Genomic DNA, 22,809 nt, shown 5'->3' on the forward strand with positions numbered 1-22,809 from the left:
AAAAGTTATAAGAAGCATAATTATCACTCAAAATTATTTGAAAAGACTGCATCACATGAAGATAGATGAATAACTTGTTTATCGTTGACAAACAATAAAAAATGTGCATACTTGGACTTAATTTTCAACATTGTGTTTAGTTCCAAAACCTTAATACATGTGTATTGAAGAAACTTCTTTCCACAACGATTTTGAAAGTTAAAGTTGTTATATGCTCTTGTTGTGCTCAATTGTGGAGTGAGTGAGAGAAGTTACTAGAGATTGTGGTGAGTGTTGCCTTCGTGGGGCGTTACAGGTCGAGGCTGTGAACTCCCCCAAGAGGGGAGAATGGGAAGAAGAAGGGGTGCGGAAGTGAGAACATTGATTTGAATATTGGATAGGAATCTATCAAGAAATAGAATATTTTAGTTTGAGATTTTTGAATAAGTTATAAAGTAAGCTTCAATGCATTGAATGTAAGCTAAAATGCACATTTGCCTCTCCCCAAATTTCCAACACTACCGAATTTAGTCCGTTATTTTGAAAATCGCACTTTTAGCCTCCACTTTTAACCACGTGTTACTCTATTTCTTTTTACTTGGTAAACAACTTTATATCACTGTTAGGTTAGTAATACGTTGTTTTTTCCCCATAGAAATAGTATGTTTTTGTACACCAAAAACAAAACACTACTAACACGTGCTTGAGTTATCTTCAAGTGGAGATAAGTGGAAGTTCTACAGAACTAACAAAATAAGTGACTTACTAAGTATTATGCAAAATTACCAAATAGTATTAATTTTGATCTGATAATTTCCTAGGTTACTATGTGTATCTTTTCTCGTGTATGATTGCCTCAACATGTTTATCGTTGAGAAGAACTTATTGTATTATGACATAGTAATAAAATCTTGCAGATAATTTCTTAGTTCAATAATTACACGCCTCAAGTTTATTGTCTTACGGTCATCTGCAATAACAAAAATTAAATCTATTGTTTTCCACCATTTATGCTAGTAGAGAATACTTTGTCTTATTTTGTAATAATTTCTAGGGGTCGTTTTTGCAAAAGGTTCAACACTCACAAAAAATCAATACCCAAGAAAATATCTTGGGTATTAGTTTATTAATATTATTATTAGATAATATTAGTATTATTGCTATTATTAGTATTGGTTGTTAGGTAGTATTAATTTAAATATTTGTATTTATTAAAAAAAATAGGTAAGGAGATTATAAATTGTGTAAACAATCAAGTTAGTATTTGTTTCTATGCACTCAAACATTCTAAGAGATTATAAATATGAAATTGTGTAAACAATCAAGTTAGTATTTGTTTCTATGCACTCTCAAACATTCTAAGAGATTATAAATATTTCAAAAAAAATTATGACTTTATCGACCGTTACTCAAGTCCCATTGTCAACACTTGTTAGTTGATTTGGCAAGTTAAGTGCCAACGTGTAATTAATTTCTCACGAGTTGGTCCATATATTTGTCCAATTACTATCAAATTGATCTCTTCCATAATGAAAAACATTTGATCCAACATAGTCAATACAATGTTATTGATTATGTCAACTTATGTAGCCACAAAAACATAATGTACCATGATAAAATCACAACCATTTCATAAAAAGTTGATACATTCTTCATTCATTACCACAACATATACATTCATAAATGGATTCAATGAACAACAACAAACCAGAAACTGTGCAAAATATGGTCCCTCCTAAATCCCAAAACACTTTCTCATTTGATCCTTCATAACAAGACAAGGTTGTCCTACTATCCTCACTTACAATTGAAATACAAGATAAAAACGAGCAAAGTAAAACTCATCAAAGTGACAAAATTTTAGCATTCTAAACTCAACTAAAACTCCTTCAAATTTGAGTATGACATCTATCCCCAAGACTCTCATTCTCTCCTTGTCTGATTGATCATTGTTATTCAATCCTCCCTCTCTTTGAAGGTGAGTATGACATCTATCCCCAAGTTATAGAGAGCTCAATCTAACATATCTTCGATTTGGAGTTTCAGATTTGGAATCTGCATGGACATTGGGAGCTCAGTTCAGTTCTAGATCTCAAAGTGTATAGGCATTGTTACGCAAGCTTTGCTTTTCTCCTTCTTATCATCTAATTTGATTCCGATTTTGGGGAGACGGGTTAACATCACATTTCTTGTTCTTTGATGTGAGAAATGCCATGCGGATATCGTTTTTTATGTTTAACACCATATTTATATAGAGTAGTGATATTTGAACAACCATTTCATACAATTTTTGGTGACAACTTTTTTTCTCTCTTTTCATTGATTAAAAACAATGGAGAGTCCATTAGAAGGATGAATGATGAGAACCAAAACGTGGGACACTCCCATGATACTCAAATGCAATTGAATTGATGTGGTTTTTACACATCAATTTCGTGTATCCTTTTATTTATTTTTTAATGATATTTATTTCTTGGAATTGTAGGGGTGCTCAAGGATTAAATTTTCGTAGAGCACTCAATAATTTTTGTCGAAAAAACAAAGTGGATGTTGTGGCTTTGCAGGAAACTAGGTGTAGCGGCAATGTTGTTCGGAAGGCAATCAAGAAACTTGGTTTTAAGAATTATATTGTTTCTGAAGCGCAAGGATTATCTGGTGGCATTTGGTTACTTTCGAATAGACAGGATATTCAATTTGAAGTGATTCAGAATAATTTTCACTTCATCCACGTTCAAGTTAGAGAACAAGGTGTTGATCCTTGGCTTCTTACTGTGGTCTATGCGAGCCCTCGAGAGAATGAAAGAGATACAACGTGGTATCAATTAAGGGGACTTGCTACTAATATTCATGAACCTTGGATTATGATGGGGGACTTCAATGAGATTGCTAATCCTGATGAGAAAAAAGGTGGAGTTCAGCCGGACCTCAGAAAATGCCTAAAATTTTCCAATTGGATGAATGACTGTAGATTGATGGAGCTCACTACTATAGGAACCAAATTTACTTGGAGAGGCCCTAAATGGAATGGCCGTGACAGAGTTTTCAAAAAATTAGATCGTGTTCTTTGTAATGTGGAATGGAGATTAAAATATGATGAAGGTTTTGCTAAGATCCTTCCTAGAGTGCAGTCAGATCACCATCCTATTAAGGTTCTTTCGGAGGGGGAATTATCGAATGGGGGGGATCGCCCTTTCAGGTTCGAAGCGGTCTGGATCACTCATGAGGATTTTAATAGGATGATGCATGAGAAATGGGATAGACGCTTTGATTTGCTTCATAATATTTCTAGCCTTACCCCCCCACCTAAAAGAGTGGAACACTAAAACTTTTGGAAATATCTTTAGAAGGAAGAATGAGCTTTTGGCCAGGTTAAACGGGATTCAGAATAGTCACAATTATGGGTACAGTAACTTCCTTGAGAACCTTGAGAAGGAGCTTCACGAGCAACTTGCTATAACCCTTTACCAAGAAGAGTGCCTTTGGTTCCAAAAGTCTCGTAGCAAGTGGATTGCAGATGGTGATCGAAATACTAAGTATTATCATTCCAAAACAATCATTAGAAGGCGTAAAAATAAAATTTTGACTCTTTGTGATGACTCTAGTGATTGGATTGATGACCCGAATATCTTAAAGAATCTTGTGCGGAATTTCTATACGGATTTATTTAAAGAGGATACTCCTAGTCGTGACTCTATTGTTTCCTGGACCACTTATCCAAATGTTGTGGGGAAATATCATAACAAACTTATTTCTAATGTCCAGCTTAATGAGTGCAAAAGAGCTTTGTTTGATATGGGTCCGCATAAGGCATCTGGCGAAGATGGTTACCCTGCTATCTTCTTCCAACATTGTTGGGATAAGGTTGCTGATTCTTTGTTTAACTTTGTCAAACAGGTTTGGGTAAATCATTCTCTCATTTCTTTTATTAATAATATCCTTATTGTGATGATTCCTAAAATTGAGAAACCAGAATTTGTTTCTCAGTTTAGGCCTATTTCATTATGTAATGTTATTTATAAAATTATTTCTAAAGTGATTGTTAACAGGATTAAACCTTTGCTTGATCGTATTATTTCTCCATACCAGTCTAGTTTTATTCCAGGTCGTAACATACACCACAACATTATTGTGGCTCAAGAAATGGTGCACGCCATGTCTAAAATGAAAGGTAAAAAAGACTTCATGTCTATCAAAATTGATCTTTGAAAAAGCTTATGATCGTCTTAACTGGAATTTTGTGGAGAAATGCTTAGAGGAGTGTAAGTTTCCCCCACAAATCATTCATCATTGCATTTCGTCCCCATCGTACAAAATCATGTGGAATGGTGAAAAAACTGATACTTTTTATCCCACTAGAGGAATTAGGCAAGGAGACCCCCTTTCCCCTTATCTTTTTGTCATTTGTATGGATAAATTGTCTCACATGATAGCTGATCAGGTAGAAGCAAAATATTGGATTCCTATGCACGCAGGCATGTATGGTCCACAAATATCTCATTTACTTTTTGCTGATGATCTTCTTCTTTTTGCAGAGGCCTCAATTGAACATGCTCATTGTGTTTTGCACTGCCTTGATATTTTTTGTCAAGCCTCTGGTCAAAAGATAAATAGAAATAAAACTTGTGTATATTTCTCCAAGAATGTTGATACCCAACTTCACGAGGATATTTTACATCACACAGGGTTTAATCAGGTCAATAGCTTGGGCATGTATCTTGGGGCTAATCTTGCTCCTGGAATGAGTTTGAGAGGCAAGTTTAATAATATTGTTAACAAAATTCAGAGCAAGTTGAATGGTTGGAAGCAACAATGTTTAAGTTTGGCAGGTACGATCACTCTCGCTAAGTCTCTTATAAGCACAATTCCTTACTACCATATGCAATATGCTAAAATTCCCAAGACAATATGTGATGAGATTGATAAAATTCAGCGGGGTTTCATTTGGGGAGACTCTGATCAAGGTAGGAAAGCCCATCTTATTAGTTGGGATGTTTGTTGCCTGCCTAAAGCTGATGGCGGTCTTGGATTTCGACAAACTCATAAGATGAATGAAGCTTTTCTCATGAAGATCCTTTGGAATTTGATTAAAAATCCAGAAGACCTTTGGTGTAGAGTTCTTCGCAGCAAATATGGTCGTACTGATGACCTCATTGCTAGCATTAGTGCGCAACCTTACGATTCTCCTCTTTGGAAAGCCTTGGTAAATATTTGGAATGATTTTAAAGGTCATGTGGTGTGGAATATTGGGGATGGTCGTAATACTAACTTTTGGCTAGATAAGTGGGTTCCTAACAATGGATCACTTATGTCTATAGGTAACCAGACCTACATGGATATAACTCTATTGGTTAGGGATGTTCTTAGTCCTTCTAGAGATTGGAACATTGATTTCCGCATAAATAACTTGCCAACTGACACTGTTAATCAAATTCTTGCGCTTCCAATCCCTAATGATGATGATGGTCCAGACACTATTGGGTGGGGTGGAACCAATACCCACCATTTCACAGTTCAAAGTGCTTATTCTTTGCAACATCAGGATTTTCCGATTTTGGAAGGTGACAGGAAAAGTATTTGGAAGGAGCAAATGGGGTGGTGGAATCTCTCCTACTTGCCCGTGTTGTGGAAATGAAGATGAAATTGTTCTTCATGTGCTTCGCGATTGCATCCACGCTACCCAGGTATGGCTTTACATCGTTCCATATGATTTTATAACTAATTTCTTTTCTTTCGATTGCAGGGATTGGTTCTTCAATAACCTCATCAAGAAAGACATTGGGACGAACACTTTAAGTTGGAAGACAACTTTCATGACAACATGTTGGTACTTGTGGAAGTGGAGGAATAAAACTATTTTTGAAGCTGATTTTATTAGGCCGAACAACCCAATTTCTTTAATTTGGAGATTTGTCCAAAATATTGAAGATTGTAACTTGGAGCATGTTCATATTGGTCGAAAGTTGAAGGAAATCATCTATATAGGTTGGAAGCGGCCTCGAGAAGGTTGGATCAAGCTTAATAGTGATGGTGCTTGCAAGGATATGGGGGTTATTGCTGGATGTGGCTGCCTTTTTCGTGATTCAAACGGTAGATGGATCAAAGGCTACACTAAGAAGATTGGAGCTTGTGATGCCTTACATGCTGAGATGTGGGGACTATATTTGGGTTTGGACATGGCTTGGAGGGAACATTACTCTCATCTTATAGTGGAAAGTGAATCAAAGATTTTGATCGACATGATTTCTGATAATTTCAAGTTCAATGGAAATATTCCTGTTTTAGTTTACCGTATCCGGAATCTGCTGAAGATGAGTTGGAATGTTCAACTCAACCATACTTGGCGTGAAGGAAATAGGAGTGCTGATTGGCTCGCTAATTTAAGCATTTCTACATATCATTTTAATTTTCTTGTGTTGGAGTCTCCTCCTTGTGAGGTCAAAAGAATCATTTTTGATGATTTATCCAGGACTTGCATGCCTAGGAATGTTCGATTAACTTCTTAATTTTGTTTACTTTTGGGCTTTGCCCTCTCTTGTATCAAAAAAAAAAAAAAAATGGAGAGAAAAAAAGGAAGAGAGAGAATAAGATGATAATATGAGTCTGATAGAGGAAGTTGTCACAAAGTGGTTGTACAAATATCATTTCTCATTTATATAAGGTTTAGATACCACGTTAATTTTTTATTAATTTTTCTCTCTTCCAATCACAACAAAGAGTTGACACCATATTCCTACACCGTATAAAAATGTACAACTTGGTAACTTTTTCATGTAACTGAGAGGGGAAAAAACATTGTATCTAATCTAAACCATGTACAAATACGTGTTAGACATGATATTTCTCTAATTAATAATACCTAATAAATACAACCAAAAAAATCAATTAACATGTAAAAAGCTAGACAGTTTATATACATCATATGACCATTAAAGGATGGATATAAGGACAAAAAACAAAAAAACTGTATGCAAACTTCCATTTGAAGAACGACAAATTCCAATCTTCACACTCTGCAATCCTCACTATGCTAATCAATCAAGACCGTTTCATGGATTGAATTCAGCACCAAACTAACTAACCACTCCTATGTTATACTCATGATGTTAGCACCCAAAAAAGGACAGGTCAGACAATATAGTTATTTACTTGTCAATTTCATTGCTGACTTCTAGGTAAGCATTTCATCTGTATACTATGCGATATCAGGCTACTCTCTCTGACCTGCCAATAAAAACGAATTTTTTCAATGAGTTTAAAGTTAAGTTATATACCTGCCACAACAATATCATCCAATAAAATTCAAGATAAGTACTTTTAAACTTAAACACTTCTTTCCCGAATATAAAACTTACCTGCATAGTTCTAATAATTGACAAAAGATCTTGGCACTCATCAAGTAAACAACGCTCCTTTGCACTTATATTGACAACTTCAACTACCAGTGACTTTACATTTACAACCTATAAATGGAAAATGCTTTCAGATACTATGTTTAAATGCCAATTGCTGGTTATCCGTAAGAAGAAAATATGTAAATTCCCAATCATAAAAAAATAAAATAAACAAGATTACGGAGCATATAAAGCAAACCACCTCTAAATAAATATGTGGTGTAAAAATGACCCTGCTAAGTTTGAAATCCCAAACTACAGTGATGAGAAGCAGTTTTAAGTATAGTTTCGGATGAATCTAAAAGCATAGGGTTTTATAATATGTTAAGTAGATTTTATATATAGAGATGATATTATTGCTACAGAAAAGATGCATTTCTTAGTAGATGACAGGCATCATCCTTTTGTATCACACCAATTATTTTTTTGATAACTTAAAAATCTTAAAATCTTTTCTGTGATGGTGGTCTAAACTTGTAAGTCTCCAGTACAGAAGACAAGAGAATTTGAAGTGATTTAGATGTGAAGTTTAAGAAGCAAGACTTATACTTTAACAAAACAAAATCTAATGTCAATCCACTTGCTTGCATTGATTCTTATGCCTATATATGAACCATTAAAACTTCCGTGCTTTTATTTTCTGGTTGCTTGGCAATACACGAATATGCATAGAATAACCTCAGTTGATTCTCTACCACAGTCATAATCTAGCCTGGGAAATACAAAGACTATTGAAAAGCTGACATAAAATAACACTTATGTACCATCACTCCGTCACAAATATAATCGAGATCCAACATTCATTACGGCAGTATGGCAAAAGGATTATATACCTTTGGTAACAGTAGGCATATGGAGGATGCCATGGCCTGCATCACATCCATTGCAGAACAAATAGCCTCCTTTAAATTCAGTAGATCTATCTGTAGCAAAATACAGTGGTTTCATGTTAATCCCCAGATATGCTAACAGTAACAGGTAATAGCAATTGAATTACTAAATGTCACTGACTAAAATAATTAAGAAATAAGGAAATAAACAAGAGAAAAGGAAAATACCTTGGCGCCACCAAAAACAGGAAGGCGTAGGGTGCTGGCCTTTAGCGCTTCAGTCGCTCCTGAGAGGGAACCAGAGTACACCCGATCCAGAATAGCCCAGTCTTCCAAATAGATCATCTGAGTAAAATAGTTTCTATTAAGAACTTACTATGAAAGCTGAACATAAAGTCAATGTAACCATATCCACCTAATCTCCAAGTGCAAGTAAATACCTCAAGCATATATGAAAAGAGAAAAGGATTATACATTTTGGCACAATTTCAATTTGACAAAAATATTCCCAGTAACCTCTATCAGAGAACAAGACCCCACAAATGAGCGAAGCTAATGTGCCCAGAGATGATACAAATGGACAAGTAACAAAACTATCTACATGAAGCCAAATGCCATGGAATGATTGTTGCTCTATGAAGGAGAAAATGACATGAATATCTACATGAAGCCAAATGCCATGGAATGATTGTTGCTCTATGAAGGAGAAAATTACATGAATATCTAAATAATGGAGAAATGATGAAAAATCATATCAGATCAAAACTAAAAATACAGCTGCAAATTCAGCACGTGTAGCTAAGAATCATACTTGCTCATTCAGGATGGATATTAGCTTTAAATGTTGCTTCAGCAACTGTAACATTATTCTTTTGGCGACAACAGATTCACGTAGTTTCGATGTAGCTACCCAAGCAGCATAGAGGCTTTTCTGATACAAGAAAGAATATTAGGAAAAAAATAAACCAACCAGACAACCAAAATGGAAAACAAAACATACTATATTGATAAGCTGTATGTAAGATCCTATATATGAATTGATCTTCACAATAATGTAACTCTCAGTCAACAAGATAGAAAAGAATTAACTAAAACTAGAATCATAACAAAATACATTCACTGTCTTTCTCTTAACTTCAAATCAACATGAGACCCAATACAGCCAAAGTTTTAAATAATGTCTACAATATCAAGGACAAGGACGTAACTACGACTGCGCTGATGTAACTATGACTGCACTGCAATGTTTGCTACAATTTAAATTAAAACCTTAAATACAACTTCAAAGAGTAATGCACATACCAGTAGACTATTAATAGCATACTAAAATTAAAATTAAAATCAAATAGCAAAAAATAAATAAACATAGAATTGTTCTCTGCTAAAATGGAACTAAAATCTATTAACTATCTTTCCATTAACATCCATACAATTCACACAAAACTCAACACAATATCAAAGAGTAACTCACAAGCAATCACAACATTAATAACATAACATTTAAATACAAAACCAAATTTGAAATTTGAAAAAGAAAATATACCTCAGAATTCAATGTCTGCACAGAGAGGGAAGCATCTGCTCTAGCGTTCACAAAACGCCATTGCATGAGCCTGTTATGTAGGAGTCTCAATGAATGCGCATCAATTACCCTGTTCTCTCCAATTTTCCCCCTCGGAACATCAACAGCAAAACTCAAAACAGAAGGCTCATTAACAAATCTACTACTCAAACTACTAGCAACACCGTTTCTTCCACGGCAAGGACTCACACCACGCGAAGGGGACCTCGGTGATGGCGTCCCTAGCTTACTTGGAGAAGCAGGACGAACTGCAGAACGAATTGGCGAACCTTGCAACCGATTATTCACAATTCCTCGTGGAGACGATGCAGGACTATCGAACACTGATTTTTTCGGCACCAAAAGCTTCGGAGGAACGGTTGATCTGTTTCCAATTCCACCATTTCTCGAAGATGGATTAGTAGCCTCTTGCAAGAACCTCGCCGGAACAACAATCGCTCGAGCTGATCGTTGCGGTTTTCCACCTCCATAATCCAGTACTCCAGAAGAACTCCCAGAAGTAACACTTTCATTATCAGAAGGAACAAGTTCAGGTTCAATTACCGGCTCAGATCCACCATTTTTGTTGCTTTCTGATCTCAATGTAGCACCATCGTGAGAAACTCGAGGATCCAATAACGAATTCCGCAATGACCTAACCACATTGCTTCCAAATCCGTTCGAACTTCTCAACAAAACACCACAATCCAAGCTTCTATTCATGAAATTCGCTTGATTCTGTTGTGATTTCGCCGGCCATCGGTGCTGATCCCCTGACCTAGAAATCGAATTTTCTGTTTGATCAGAATTTCCGTTCACTCTTCCTCTTCCAATTGTCGGTGTTGTGACCGTCGCCGGAACCTTCCTCCTCTCCGGCGTACTTCTCCTCAAACTCTGCGTCACCGTCGCCGATGGCGGTTTCGCTTTACTCACCGGGATCGAAAACGATTCTCCCTGAAACGAAACAGATAAACTCCTCGCCGAAGTAAACAACATTTTCTGAGCAACCGGAGTCTCACCGTTCGGCCGAGGAGTTCCTTGACGTTGCCTCTGCCGCTCCGTCGACTGAGATCGCTTCACGAACGCCGCCGGAGTAACTGACGGCGTCGATTTCTGTTTCGTCGAATTCACCGTTCTATTCACCAACGGCGAGTTAGTTCTTCTCGGCGGCGACGAAAACGACGAAGAAGAAGAAGATGAATACATGTAACGAGAAGTAACTTCTCGCGCTTTCGGTTTTCGTACAATTGCATTGTCCGATTCAGAAGGTAACAACGGTGGCCTCGTTGGTGTTGGTGCTCTCTTCGTGTTTTTCGTCGTCGTGGTTGTTGAAATCGCAGTAACCATTTTCTTTTCTTTCAAAAATCTAATACGAAATGTACGAAACGAAATTCATCACTCATCACGCTAGAAACATTACCAACCCTAGAAATTTAACGTGGAGAGTAATGTAGCAGAGAAAAATTTGCGAGCGTGATTTTTTCGGTATGAATTAATGAAGAGGTTGAAAAATGAGAGCGAAAATTTGACCGTTACGTTGTTATGGTGTGAAGAGAAGAGTGTAACTGTAGTTCGTATTAGTGTGAGAGAGTCACACGCAGCGTGATTGTGGTTTTGGATTTGAGAAAAATTAACACCGAAAATGTGAAGGTGGAAGGTGAGGTACCAGAAAGAGTGATGTCAAAATTGTACACACGTACGCGCGTTGTTGATGAGAATTAATGCACTCGCCGTGACTTCAGTTCTTCTTTCTTTTTCTAGGGGTCAACAAGTTATCGAGGTTGGAGAGAGGGCCTAGCTAATAATTTTCAATTATTTGTAAATTTTAAAGCTTTTTTTTTTTATCATCAAAGCAAATTTTAATGTGTGACTTTTTTATTTGAATATTTGTCATTTTTCTTTGTTTGGTGTTAAGTTGGTGAAGGTAAATTCTCTTGAAAGAAAGTTGGAGCAGGTAAATCAAATATCGTCAATAATTATTAACTTAGAAATCGAATTTGCATTCTGATAAATGATTTGTCTTATTAAAAGCTTGATAATCATTTGATTCAGTCACTTATTTGCATATTTGTCCTTTTCATTTATATGAAAATTAATGGTAAATAAATTTGTTATTTTAGATTTAAAGTTAGGATTTTTGTCAATCTCTAACTCATGAGTATGAAAAATTATTTATCGGATGAGGTCAGCTCATTAATGAATTTAAATTTTTTGTGAGGATTATTATTTACGGTTACATACAGAAAATACTTTTGGTTTAAAAAAAAGTTTGAACTTTCGTAGTTTTATCTTAGTTTGATTCAATAAGAACATTCGATCTAACTTATGTTAAGATCATACTAGATTAATTTTTAAAACGATCAAATTCAAGCTAAAAGTAAATGTGTTAGGATTTATCCATCCATACCTTGAACTTTTTGACAAAGCTAGACTTAGATCTTGTAAAATCTCACTCGGTCGGCTGTTAACTCTATTTCCATTAGAAATGAATTGGAGAAGGATAGATTGGTAATTTCAAACAAGTTTACGTCATTTTGTTGTGGATTCGTGGGGCTTGACGCCTGTGCCTTAGGTGACACGCCATTATTATTATTATTTTTTTATCATGATAGAATAAAAATAAGTGTAGTAAACGATGAAAACGACGTCGAGGAAGAGTGAAAGAGTATAAAGAACAAACCTTGAAGTTGGAAATGGGATATTTGCGCTTTGCCGATGGAATGAATCTTCGGTGAGACGTTACGCAAATGACACTGCTTGTGAATTTTGTAAAATCGTCGTTTATGAGAAAAATCAAAAGTAGCCGTTTCGCTTTTGATATTGGATCAATGTGCAAAAGTTAGAATGAACTTCATATTTTTTTTCTCTCAATAATAATACTACTATAGTCTCCAACATTACTTTATGATTATTAATTGAGTTTTGGAGCTTGCACGATTTTAAGGTTGCTTTGACACCGGTTGATTTTTAACCTCTTATGCTTTCTCAAAACTTGCGGTCCATTTTTTAAACTTGATATTTTTACATGAGAAATGATATTTGTACAACCTCTTTATTATAATTTTTTGACAACTTTCTCACTCATATTTACATTATATTTTTATTCTCTCTCTTCCTTTTTCTCTCTATATTGTTTTGAACCAATAAGAAAAGAGAAAATGAAAGTCGTCATCAAAGTTGTCTAAAATGGTTGTACATATAGCACTACTCTTTTTACATAGCCCATGCTCCAAGAATTGCCAATAACAATTTTCTTTTACTTTGTGCCAATAACGACATTAGAAGCTTTATATATGGGATTGGTCCCCTCGGATAAGTCGATTCTTGGATCGGATACCGAGTTTTAAAAAAAAAAAGTTATATATATATATGTCTTTGTGAGCTTAGCTCATTTGATAGAACATAATGCATATTATATGCAGAGGTTGGGGTTCGAACCCCAAATACCTCATTTATTTATCTTTAAGGTAAATTTTCTTACCGCTAAGATACTTGAAAAAAAATAGTATAAGTATTAGGAGAAACTAAACTAGGTGAGAAAACAAGATGATCATGATTATCAAATCATATTTGGATTACTTTAATAATGCAACTGCATTCAATAAGTAAGCAGGGGCGTCTCTGAGGGGATGTAAACACCTCAAACGAGTTGGGCCTCAATTTTTTTTTCCTTCAATAAGAATTTTTTTTATTTCATTCCCTCACAAAAGTTGAAACGCGTTTCCTCGCTCTCATCACCGATTTTCTTCCATTCCATCACCGATTCACAACCACCATCACTGATCAATCATCAACTGATTCACATCATCAGGTTTTCCTTCTTCTTCTTCCTTCTTCACCAAATCATCACTGATTCTCAACTCTCAAGGTTTCAATCAGTTTTCCCCTTTCCAAAACAACACTGTTTGGTAAGTAAATAAACTCTCTTTCATTAATTTGAATGTTGAAATTGCTAAAATAGAGATTGATATAAATTTGTTGAATGTTGAAAACAACACTGTTTCAAATTTCAATTGGTTTTCCCCTTTCCAAAATAACACCGTTTGTTGAATGTTGAAATTGCTAAAATAGAGATTGATAGAGATTTGGTTGATTATTAACAGAATTAGTAATAATTGATTTCTGCATATTTACAGTTTTGGGAGTTTTTGTTAAAATTATTTAAATTTTGGTATATAATTGAATTTATACATCATATATTGCTAATTACTAATTATGGTTTAATTTTATTTTATGGTTGAATCTCAACATTGTATGTCTAATGATGTGGTTCAACTTCGACATTGCGGAATTGCTCAAGAACAGTGAAGAATTTCAAGTTCTTTATTATTATTTTTTTAATCTTCCTCTATGCCTCCTAAATTGACTCCTCCTATATTGCCGCCTAAGATTTGAAAGTTTGAGTCTGGCGCTGAGAAGCGTAGGAAAAAGAAAAAAATTGTTGTCCTCTTGTTTTAGCCTTTTAGGATTATTAGAATTAGTTCCTCTTGATTTTGGTGTTAGGTGGGGGTTCCTCATGTATACGGTAGTCATTTTCACCTCTGGGTGTACCGCATATATACGGCACCTTGTATTTATCTTTTAAAAAATATAAATAGAACATTGCTCTTTTAAAAAAAATACGTTTTGATTTTATCACTGACCTCTTTTCATTCCTAAGGTCGAGCCTCCAAATTCTCAGGGACGGCCCTGTAAGTAAGTATCAAAGTCGATAGAAAAGTTTCCATATGGTTCTGAATTGAAAAGAATGCTTTGAAAATACGACAGTTTAGTATATTTGTTAAATTCTTTTATTAGAAGCTCTTCCCGTTAACAACACACCCAAAAATTTACCAAGATCATGCATTTTCCTAAACCAGACAAATGTCAGTGTTTTCACTACTCCCCTCTTCACTAGACAATTTGCAAAACAACTCAAGAAATCTAGTAATATAATATATTTGAGCCTCCGTAGCTTCACCAAACATAAGCAAGTCATCTTCAAACATCAAGTGCGACACCATAAGGCCATTTTTTCATGCACGAAGAGCCTTCTAATTACTACTTTCCACAACATGCAAGATAAGATGCTATAAGTTATCCAAACACAACATAAAAAAAAAAAAAGAGATGTTGGATCCCCCTAACGAATACTGATAAATATTTGGCAGGGTCCTAAAATTATCAAAGTAATAATATTAAATTCGTTTCTATGATGACTATTGTTAATTTCTACTTAGTAGTTTCATCATTATAAATGATGTACAAAATGGGGGGTTGTACAAGGCAAATAGTTTGATTTGATAACATTCAATGTGCTAAAAAGTATTTCTTCCGTTTTAAAATGAGTGTCGTTTTAGGCAATAGTACATAGATTAAGGAATGAAATGAAATAATCATTAGACATAACACTTTTACTAAATTGCCCCTTATTTTATAAGAAAAAGACAAACTTAAAGTTGCATTGAAAATTGTGGAGAGAAAAGTTGTAGTATTTATTGAGGGTAAAGTTGGAAGAAAAAAATTAAAGTTGTATTGAAATTGTAAAGTGACATTCATTTTGAAACAAATTTTGTTGGATAAAGTGACACTCATTTTGAAACGGAGTACAATCAAAGTTAGTTGAAAATTAAGATTTAAAAATGATAAATCCCTTCCAATCCTCTCTATTTCTCGTTGTAAAGTAATTTGCACCTCTTTTCTATCATTGTTCACCTAGTTTTACGATGAATTAACAAAATAGTTTTGATCAATCTCTTGAATCAAAACTTTTTCCTAAAATTATAATCTTTAAGTGAATCTCTAATCGTCAGAAGTTTTACTTGTCCGTTAATTCCTGAATAATAACTCAACAATGATTTATCTCTAGCTTAATTTGTTAAGTTAAACATATTTCTAGGTCAGATTTAAAAGTTATGGCTAGTAGTCAATTATATTCTAAGATAAATTCATATATTTAAACAAGAGGATTGTCCCGAAAGAATTTTTCAAGAAAGGATCACGAAAAATCATTATATCCAATTATAGTTTATGCTGGCCAGAATACACGGCATCCTTGATGTTATTTAGTTTTTAATTAAATTTGATTGTTATTAGTTTATGATGAAGCGGTGGATTTTTTATTTTTTTTTATGAAGCAGTCAATCATATAAAACTTAAGATCCAATGGTTGTTAATTTGCCAACTCTCTCGAGATGATTTCTGGAACACGCCTGTCGATGTATCTAGCATTATTCTTTAAACAATTAGGGCCATAAGTCATTTAAAAACATACAAAAAACATCACACTCAAGCAAATATGAATAATACTAGGATTCTATTGATGTCAAAGAGGGTTCATACAAATCACATGAATACAATTCACAATATATTCATCTCGTGACTTAGTCAAAAGAAGGTCAATTAAAATGATACAAAGGGTGAGAGTGATCAATTTATTGTCTCGCCATTGAAGTGTATGGTCAAAATTATGGGTCATCAAATGTTTTAAAATGAGGGACTAAAACCGCGCAATTAAAAAATGGGGAGTAAAATTGTGATTGGAAAATCGTAAATCCAGCAAAGAAACCAATCACGAAGAAATATCGAATAGTTGTGATTGGTTACCGATCACGACTAGTCCACTACCTTGTGATTTTTGTAAATTATGAGAATGAAGCCATTCAATCAATTTTGTTTCAAACACGCTCACGACATTTCTCAAAAAACAAATTTGGGATATATAGCAATGCTCTTTCACCAAAATAGGAGATCAAAATTGCAATTAAGCATACATTTTGTTTCAAAGGGAGTATGTATATCTTCCATTTTTGTGTACGTTATACCATTCGTGTAAGGTTTCACACACGGTAAAGTGAATGCCCTACATGGATGTTGGTTATGGGAGAGTGGGATAGCATGGGAGCCACTTAAATTTACAGAAATATTATGGACAGCTAGCTACACATGCATGCATTCACTTTTAACGCAAAAAGATATATAAGAGCTAGCATGTATAATCTTTAGGACCACCCAAAAGCAAACTTCCTTCTTATGCACTCAATTTCATTATGGTTCATATCTTTTCCTTTGTACAAATTGACCAAAGCAGAATAAAAAAATTGTCAAGAAAATAATTTAATTCCCATAAATCATTGTAGATTCTAGTTGATAAAACTCCTCATTTCCAATTCTCTAGTTATAAACGAAATTACAAAAATAAAGAGAAAACGCATATTATTATTTCTTTATGTTTGTCATCAATAAAATGATTTCTATTTGTGACTTGGGGATGTTAGGGTTATTAAGTATTCATTTGTTTTGCTAAAAAAAACTCATTTTGGAAATCAGATTACAATTTGTTTGTGGTGGTTGTAAATGGGAATTTTTTTTAATTGATAAATGTAAGTTATATTTTACTCATTCTTCTTAATTTGAATCTAAGATCTCCAACTCATATTCTCTCAACTCAAACACAACGCTCTACATTAAGGAAATTAACGACGATACATTGATGGTCATTTATTAAAATCAAATGATCCATCTTTTAATTTGGAATTAATTTTTCTAAAATTAAAATACCAGTTATAAAATATGGATCATCCGACCATAATCCAATATAACAAATACATGAATGCAAGAATTTTTCGACCGCAAACAATCCGAGAATTCATCATTTCACTGACCATTTTTCAAGGTCATAGATAATTGATGTTTTTTTTTAATTAGCAAAACTTATTGATCAATTTTGTTCTAAGCAAGATATGCAAAGAATACAACAAAAAGAGTACAACCATAATATTGTTGGGTCACGAAGGGAGCTTGGGGACCGTCTACATTGAGGCTAGAACAACCACATAAGCAAGAGAGACACTACACTCTTACCCAAAACCTTAAGGCTATGAGTTTATGGGTCCTCTCACTTATAAGGTGTTCAACTTTTACTTTTCTATCCGATGTGGAACATATAACTCACACTTGCATACAACAAATTATACAATCTCAAAAGGATAATTGACGACTATGAATTTATTATTGATAAAAAAAATAGGATTGGTGGGTAAAGTTGGTCATTCTCTACCCATAGAGGGCCATCATCTCCATGAGAAGAGTATTAATTAGAGATGAAGACAGCTTTCTAGAATGTTTTGTACATAATAATCATTTTGTCGATAGAGTAGTGAGAGAACAAGGAAAACAAATCTCCCAAAATAAAAGATATAGCTGCGGCTAAGATGGAAAAATGATGGAGAATTTAGCTTTGTTAATTCTAATTCTGTACTAAATTCTGGCTATTTGTCTAATATTGAGAATGTTAATGATGGTGTTATCACTGTTTTATTGCAAATACAACAATCATTGTTTAACATGAATTGCGATTCTATTATGATCTTTATCCCAACAGAAAGAAGGAATAAGGTTTATTTGATATGATTTTGCTAGCTAATCAAAAAGCATATCACTTTTTAGGATGCTCCTACATGTAGTGTCTTTGTGTCATGCACTTCTTTAAGTAGTAGGAATGTACAGCACAGTCTCTTACAATTTACTACCCATTCACATAATTTGGATCCTTTATGCCCAGGGCTGTCCTAATGTCTGAATCAGTAGGGTAAGGGCCTTATACCACCCTTTTACTTAATATTCTTAACTGTGTTTTCTCCTCTAAAGAAAACTAAAAGAAAATAATGCCTCTTTTTTTTAGTGGTTGGGGTTTGAATTCTGACCTTACATATATTATGCATGTTCTTACCAACTGAGCTAAGCTCACAAGGACAAAAAATTATATAACTTATGAGTTCTGTGAAAGAGAAAGAAAACTTATGTCAGAGACATCATAGACACCATTAGTTCATAACAAGAAAAGTATCTTTAGCTGAAAACACTAACCATGTTGGATACTTCCAATTGTATTCAACAATTTTTTTTAGAAACAATTATTTGTTTTTTTTACCAATGCAATTTTTTATTATAAATTTTTACTATATTAATATATACATATGATAATAGCATAAATAATATTTTGCTAAAAAAAGCATAAATAATTTGAGAATAATTTTTTATTATAAATTTTTACTATATTAATATATATATATATATATATATATATATATATATATATATATATGATAATAGCATAAATAATATTTTGTTAAAAAAAAGCATAAATAATTTGAGAATAATTTTCAAAGACCAACTAGTGTCGTCTATGCGTTTTCTATGACTAACGAAGATTGCACCATTGGTTGGAAGTGTTCTCATGAGAGATGCGTTAAACTCAGTTGTGATGGGCGTGCAAAGAGAATTTGGAAACCTGTGCGGGTTGTGGTGGTCTTCTTCGCGACACTGATGACAGATGGCTCAAAGGATTTGTACGCAAGATTGGAGTTTGTGATGCTCTTCATGCAGAAATTTGAGGTTTGTATTAGGTTTGGAGCTAGCTTGAAGTGATGGAATTTCACATCTCTATGTGGAAAGTGACTCAAAATTGCTTATTGATATGGTTACAAATAATTGCAAGACTAATGGAACGACCCCTTCGTTGATTTGGCGTATCATAAATATCTTGGGCGTTGAGGTTCATCATACTTGACGTGAAGACAACAAAATTGCTTATTGGCTTGTTAATTTCAGCCCTACCATGAATTCTTGGAATTTTGGAGACCCCTCCCAGTGAGCTAATTAATCTATTCTTTGATGATATTTTTGAGGTTTGCATGCTTAGGAATGTTCATTTACTCCCTCCGTCCCTATGTCTAAACACCCATTTGATTTTATTTTTGTCCCTAAATGTAAACCCCTTTTCAAATTACTAGATACATTTATTATTTTTTTCCCTAAACATACCCCTAGTTAATACTACTATCTTGTCTTGAAATATGAAAAGTCAATTTTAATACATATACAAACAAATAACAATTTCGTAATATAAACACACAAAACAGACACATTAATTACATTGATAACTTTTCTTAAAAAATATGAAAAAGGCAATAGATGCCTACATTAAGGGACGGAGGGAGTAGTTGTTTAATTTTTTTTTCTTCTGAACATTTGACCTCTTTTATATATATATATATATATATATAACTTGTCCTCTTTTGTGCAAAAAAAAAATATACATATGATAATAACATAAATAATATAATAATATTTTTGACAAGAGAATATCAAGATTAAAATAATAAGAATATCATAATTAAAAAAATATTTTAGATGTATAATATAGAATATAAATGGCCCATGCAGGTCTCGAACCAACTGACCTAATGGGCCATGTATTCCTTTATTATTATTTTCAATTACTTGTGTTTTTAAAATAATTTTAAATTTGAGATTTGTACTATTTTCATTAATTTAAATTTGAGATTTGTACTATTTTCAATCAATTTTAAATGATCACACTTTGATTGATTTGATTTTGTCGGTACAATCAAACATTCATCTCATCCAGAAGTTCTAGCTCAACTGACAAAATGCTGAAATTGTTAGGCTGGATATCATGACCGGGGTTCGAACCCCGATACGTTCACTTGTGTGTGTAAGTGTATAATGGCTTTGCAATTTTGTTTATATATAAATAAATAAAAATTAAAAAACATTCGTCTCAGCATATAATTTAATGACGTATGGATTGGATTCTAAGGGGGGATGAAATTTCTAAATACTGCCAGCCAACTATGGTATTATCAATTAACAAAAGCAGATAAACTTTCCATAAAGTACTAATATAATTTTCTCCTACACTTATCACCGATTCAAGTATATATTTTAGTTTAAGCAACACATCACTTTGCTACTTTCATAAACTTTGTCAGCTTGAAGGCATATCAATATGACTAGATTGCTAATTAACGAGAAAGTGAGTTTGAACACATTTTAAGAAAAGGTAGTACAAAATCACAAAAGAAAGAAAAGTGTAATGTTTATACGGAATAGTTGGTTAAGTGGTCCGTTTAAAGCATGTGTTATGATTAGTTAAAATCAATAACCAAACAAACAACCTGTACATGAATGAAATTACATTATTATAGATAGATTGATTAGATGATATGAAAGCATCATCACTTGACAAACACTTCAAAGTTCAAACATTGATTTTTAGTTCCTAAATAAAGGCAAGTAACTTTCCATTGTCCTTAACGAACTATTGTTTATCACTTAAATTGATGGGTCTAAGATAAGGGGCAAGACTACTCCAATGTAGTGAATTAAATTCGAATCCAACTATATTTAGTGTCTCACACACTTTCAACCGAATTGTTTCAAGTTGGAGATTTTTTTAAAAGCAAATATAAATAAATTAAAGGGTCGCAGAGCTTCATCGAATGATGCTTTACTTGGTCCCATTGTTAATTTGTTATGAAATGGATAAGATGGCATGGGATAGTTAGGTTTGGAACAACGAGCTCCCTATAAATTTAGATTATATCTTAAGAAGACCAACTCAACAAGACTCTATAGAGAAAAGTTAATGATAAAAAAAAAAAAAAAAAAAAAAAGAGGAACATTATGGCGGAAGTAGATTGATATTGTTGGGAGGGTCACTCCTCAATTTACCCTGCAGGTTCCACACTAACTTAACTAGAAAACAAGAAGTGTTTTCATCCGCCAATTTTTCTATGACCTCCACACACACATAGCCAAATTTATTCATTTTGGATTTAAGTTTTGAGGACATTCATTACTAGAAATCGACTAATTTGTCAAGGACGCGCCAAAAGCCTTGGCAAAACGACATTTGACAGGAATATTATGAGGGATGAAATTTCTTGCAAAACAGCTCGTTGCAAAATTAAAGCTATGAGCTTAGCCCCTATCAAGTTTGTGAGGGATGGATCCCTGGCAGAACCTCTGACAGAAGCCATATCTTAACCCATGTCACTTGTTCTAGTTTATTGCATTTGTCTGGGGCTTTGTGAGGGACATGCCCATGTCAAACCATTTTCTTGAGTAAATTACTCCACCCTCCCTTGAGAGTTGAAGATATTACACTCCCCTCCTCTCATGGTTTGAAACACATTTCCCCTCCCTTTATATTTACAAAATACTACTTTCTCACCATTTTATAACTTTTCCGTTAACTCTTTAGAATAATTATGTAAAAATATTTCTTTTAGTAAAATAACCTTTAATTGTTTATCAACACGACAACCATGTTGCCGAAAATTTCTCCATTGTTTTTTTTTTTGACAAAAACAAAATGTTATTCATTCATTTAAATCGAGAGATTACATCATTCAACATCGCTAAAAACGTAAAGCATGAATCTGCGAACAACTCACAACATCCAAGTTAATAGCATATAACGACATAATGCCTACAAAAATATATGATAAAATTAAAGTGACCGAAATATCCATGGCCCCCGGATCTGCAACGTTGACGCCCAAATCTTTGATTGAATAATCGATTTTTCAATATGAATCAAATGAACACCGCAAAAAGACGGGAAATCAAACAATACCGCACAAGACGGCGAACAACAAACCACCACACTTAGATGATGAAATCACAAAGGAAAAACTTAAATTTACGTGAAAATCACTTATTTAGATTGAAATAGAGAGAAAAAGATGAAGAGAGGTGATTCCAGGTCAAGAATTGACCCAAAATCATCCCTCAATGAAGAAACTTGAAGAGAAAATCTAGAGAGAGAAAATTAGGGCTGACTTGTTGGAGAGATGAAACAATTTCTCCATTGTTATGAGGGTTTTAGAAACCACCGATCCAACAATTTATCGTCTTGACCTTTGCACCCATTTCACTTTTCTCTTAAATATCAAACCCCTTTCTCCCACTTCCCCTGTTATTAACTTTCTCCCCCGCTTGCTATTGGGAAAAACTCTTCTCAAAAGTCTTATTTATCCGATGTGGGACTTGAATTTTTCCCAATACACCCCCCTCACGCCCAGCACTCTTTGGCCTTGGTGCGTGAATAGGTTTAGACGGCCCTTGAATTCGATAAGCTCTGATACCATGTTGTAATTTGGAGTCTAACTCATCCTTACAAAACCGGCTTGTAAAAAAATAGAAACATGAGTAGACAGTGGTGTTTCTTGTGCAGTGAATATATTTGGCTGATCTCATG

The 22,809-nt window shown here is 33.9% G+C and overlaps 2 protein-coding genes across 2 annotated transcripts; one reads left to right on the forward strand and one right to left on the reverse strand.

Moving 5' to 3' along the window:
* Positions 1-2,331: 2,331 nt before the first annotated feature.
* Positions 2,332-6,482, forward strand: LOC112420424 (uncharacterized). Its single transcript, XM_024779687.2, has 6 exons — positions 2,332-2,378; positions 2,465-3,175; positions 3,324-3,873; positions 4,066-4,147; positions 4,512-5,601; positions 5,720-6,482. The coding sequence occupies exons 1-6, from the start codon at positions 2,332-2,334 to the stop codon at positions 6,480-6,482; spliced, it is 3,243 nt and encodes a 1,080-aa protein (XP_024635455.2).
* Positions 6,483-6,727: 245 nt separating this feature from the next.
* Positions 6,728-11,540, reverse strand: LOC11431073 (QWRF motif-containing protein 2). Its single transcript, XM_003589049.4, has 6 exons — positions 9,744-11,540; positions 9,012-9,131; positions 8,429-8,545; positions 8,204-8,293; positions 7,332-7,439; positions 6,728-7,200 (listed from the first exon to the last, which is right to left on the reverse strand). The coding sequence occupies exons 1-6, from the start codon at positions 11,106-11,108 to the stop codon at positions 7,135-7,137; spliced, it is 1,866 nt and encodes a 621-aa protein (XP_003589097.1). The 5' UTR covers positions 11,109-11,540; the 3' UTR covers positions 6,728-7,134.
* Positions 11,541-22,809: the final 11,269 nt, after the last annotated feature.

Source organism: Medicago truncatula, chromosome 1 (genome assembly GCF_003473485.1).
Source record: "Medicago truncatula cultivar Jemalong A17 chromosome 1, MtrunA17r5.0-ANR, whole genome shotgun sequence".
Lineage (NCBI taxonomy): Eukaryota > Viridiplantae > Streptophyta > Magnoliopsida > Fabales > Fabaceae > Medicago > Medicago truncatula.

Excerpts from the sequence above, each read along its gene's own strand:
- LOC112420424 (XM_024779687.2), top strand. The coding sequence starts at position 2,332 with ATGAATGATGAGAACCAAAACGTGGGACACTCCCATGATACTCAAAT. Across the intron at positions 3,176-3,323 it reads GGGGGGGATCGCCCTTTCAG|AAGGAAGAATGAGCTTTTGG; the intron begins GTTCGAAGCGGT and ends AAATATCTTTAG. Across the intron at positions 5,602-5,719 it reads CTCTCCTACTTGCCCGTGTT|GGATTGGTTCTTCAATAACC; the intron begins GTGGAAATGAAG and ends TTTCGATTGCAG.
- LOC11431073 (XM_003589049.4), bottom strand. The coding sequence starts at position 11,108 with ATGGTTACTGCGATTTCAACAACCACGACGACGAAAAACACGAAGAGA. Across the intron at positions 9,132-9,743 it reads TGCAGACATTGAATTCTGAG|AAAAGCCTCTATGCTGCTTG; the intron begins GTATATTTTCTT and ends TTCTTGTATCAG. Across the intron at positions 8,294-8,428 it reads CTGTTTTTGGTGGCGCCAAG|ATAGATCTACTGAATTTAAA; the intron begins GTATTTTCCTTT and ends ATTTTGCTACAG.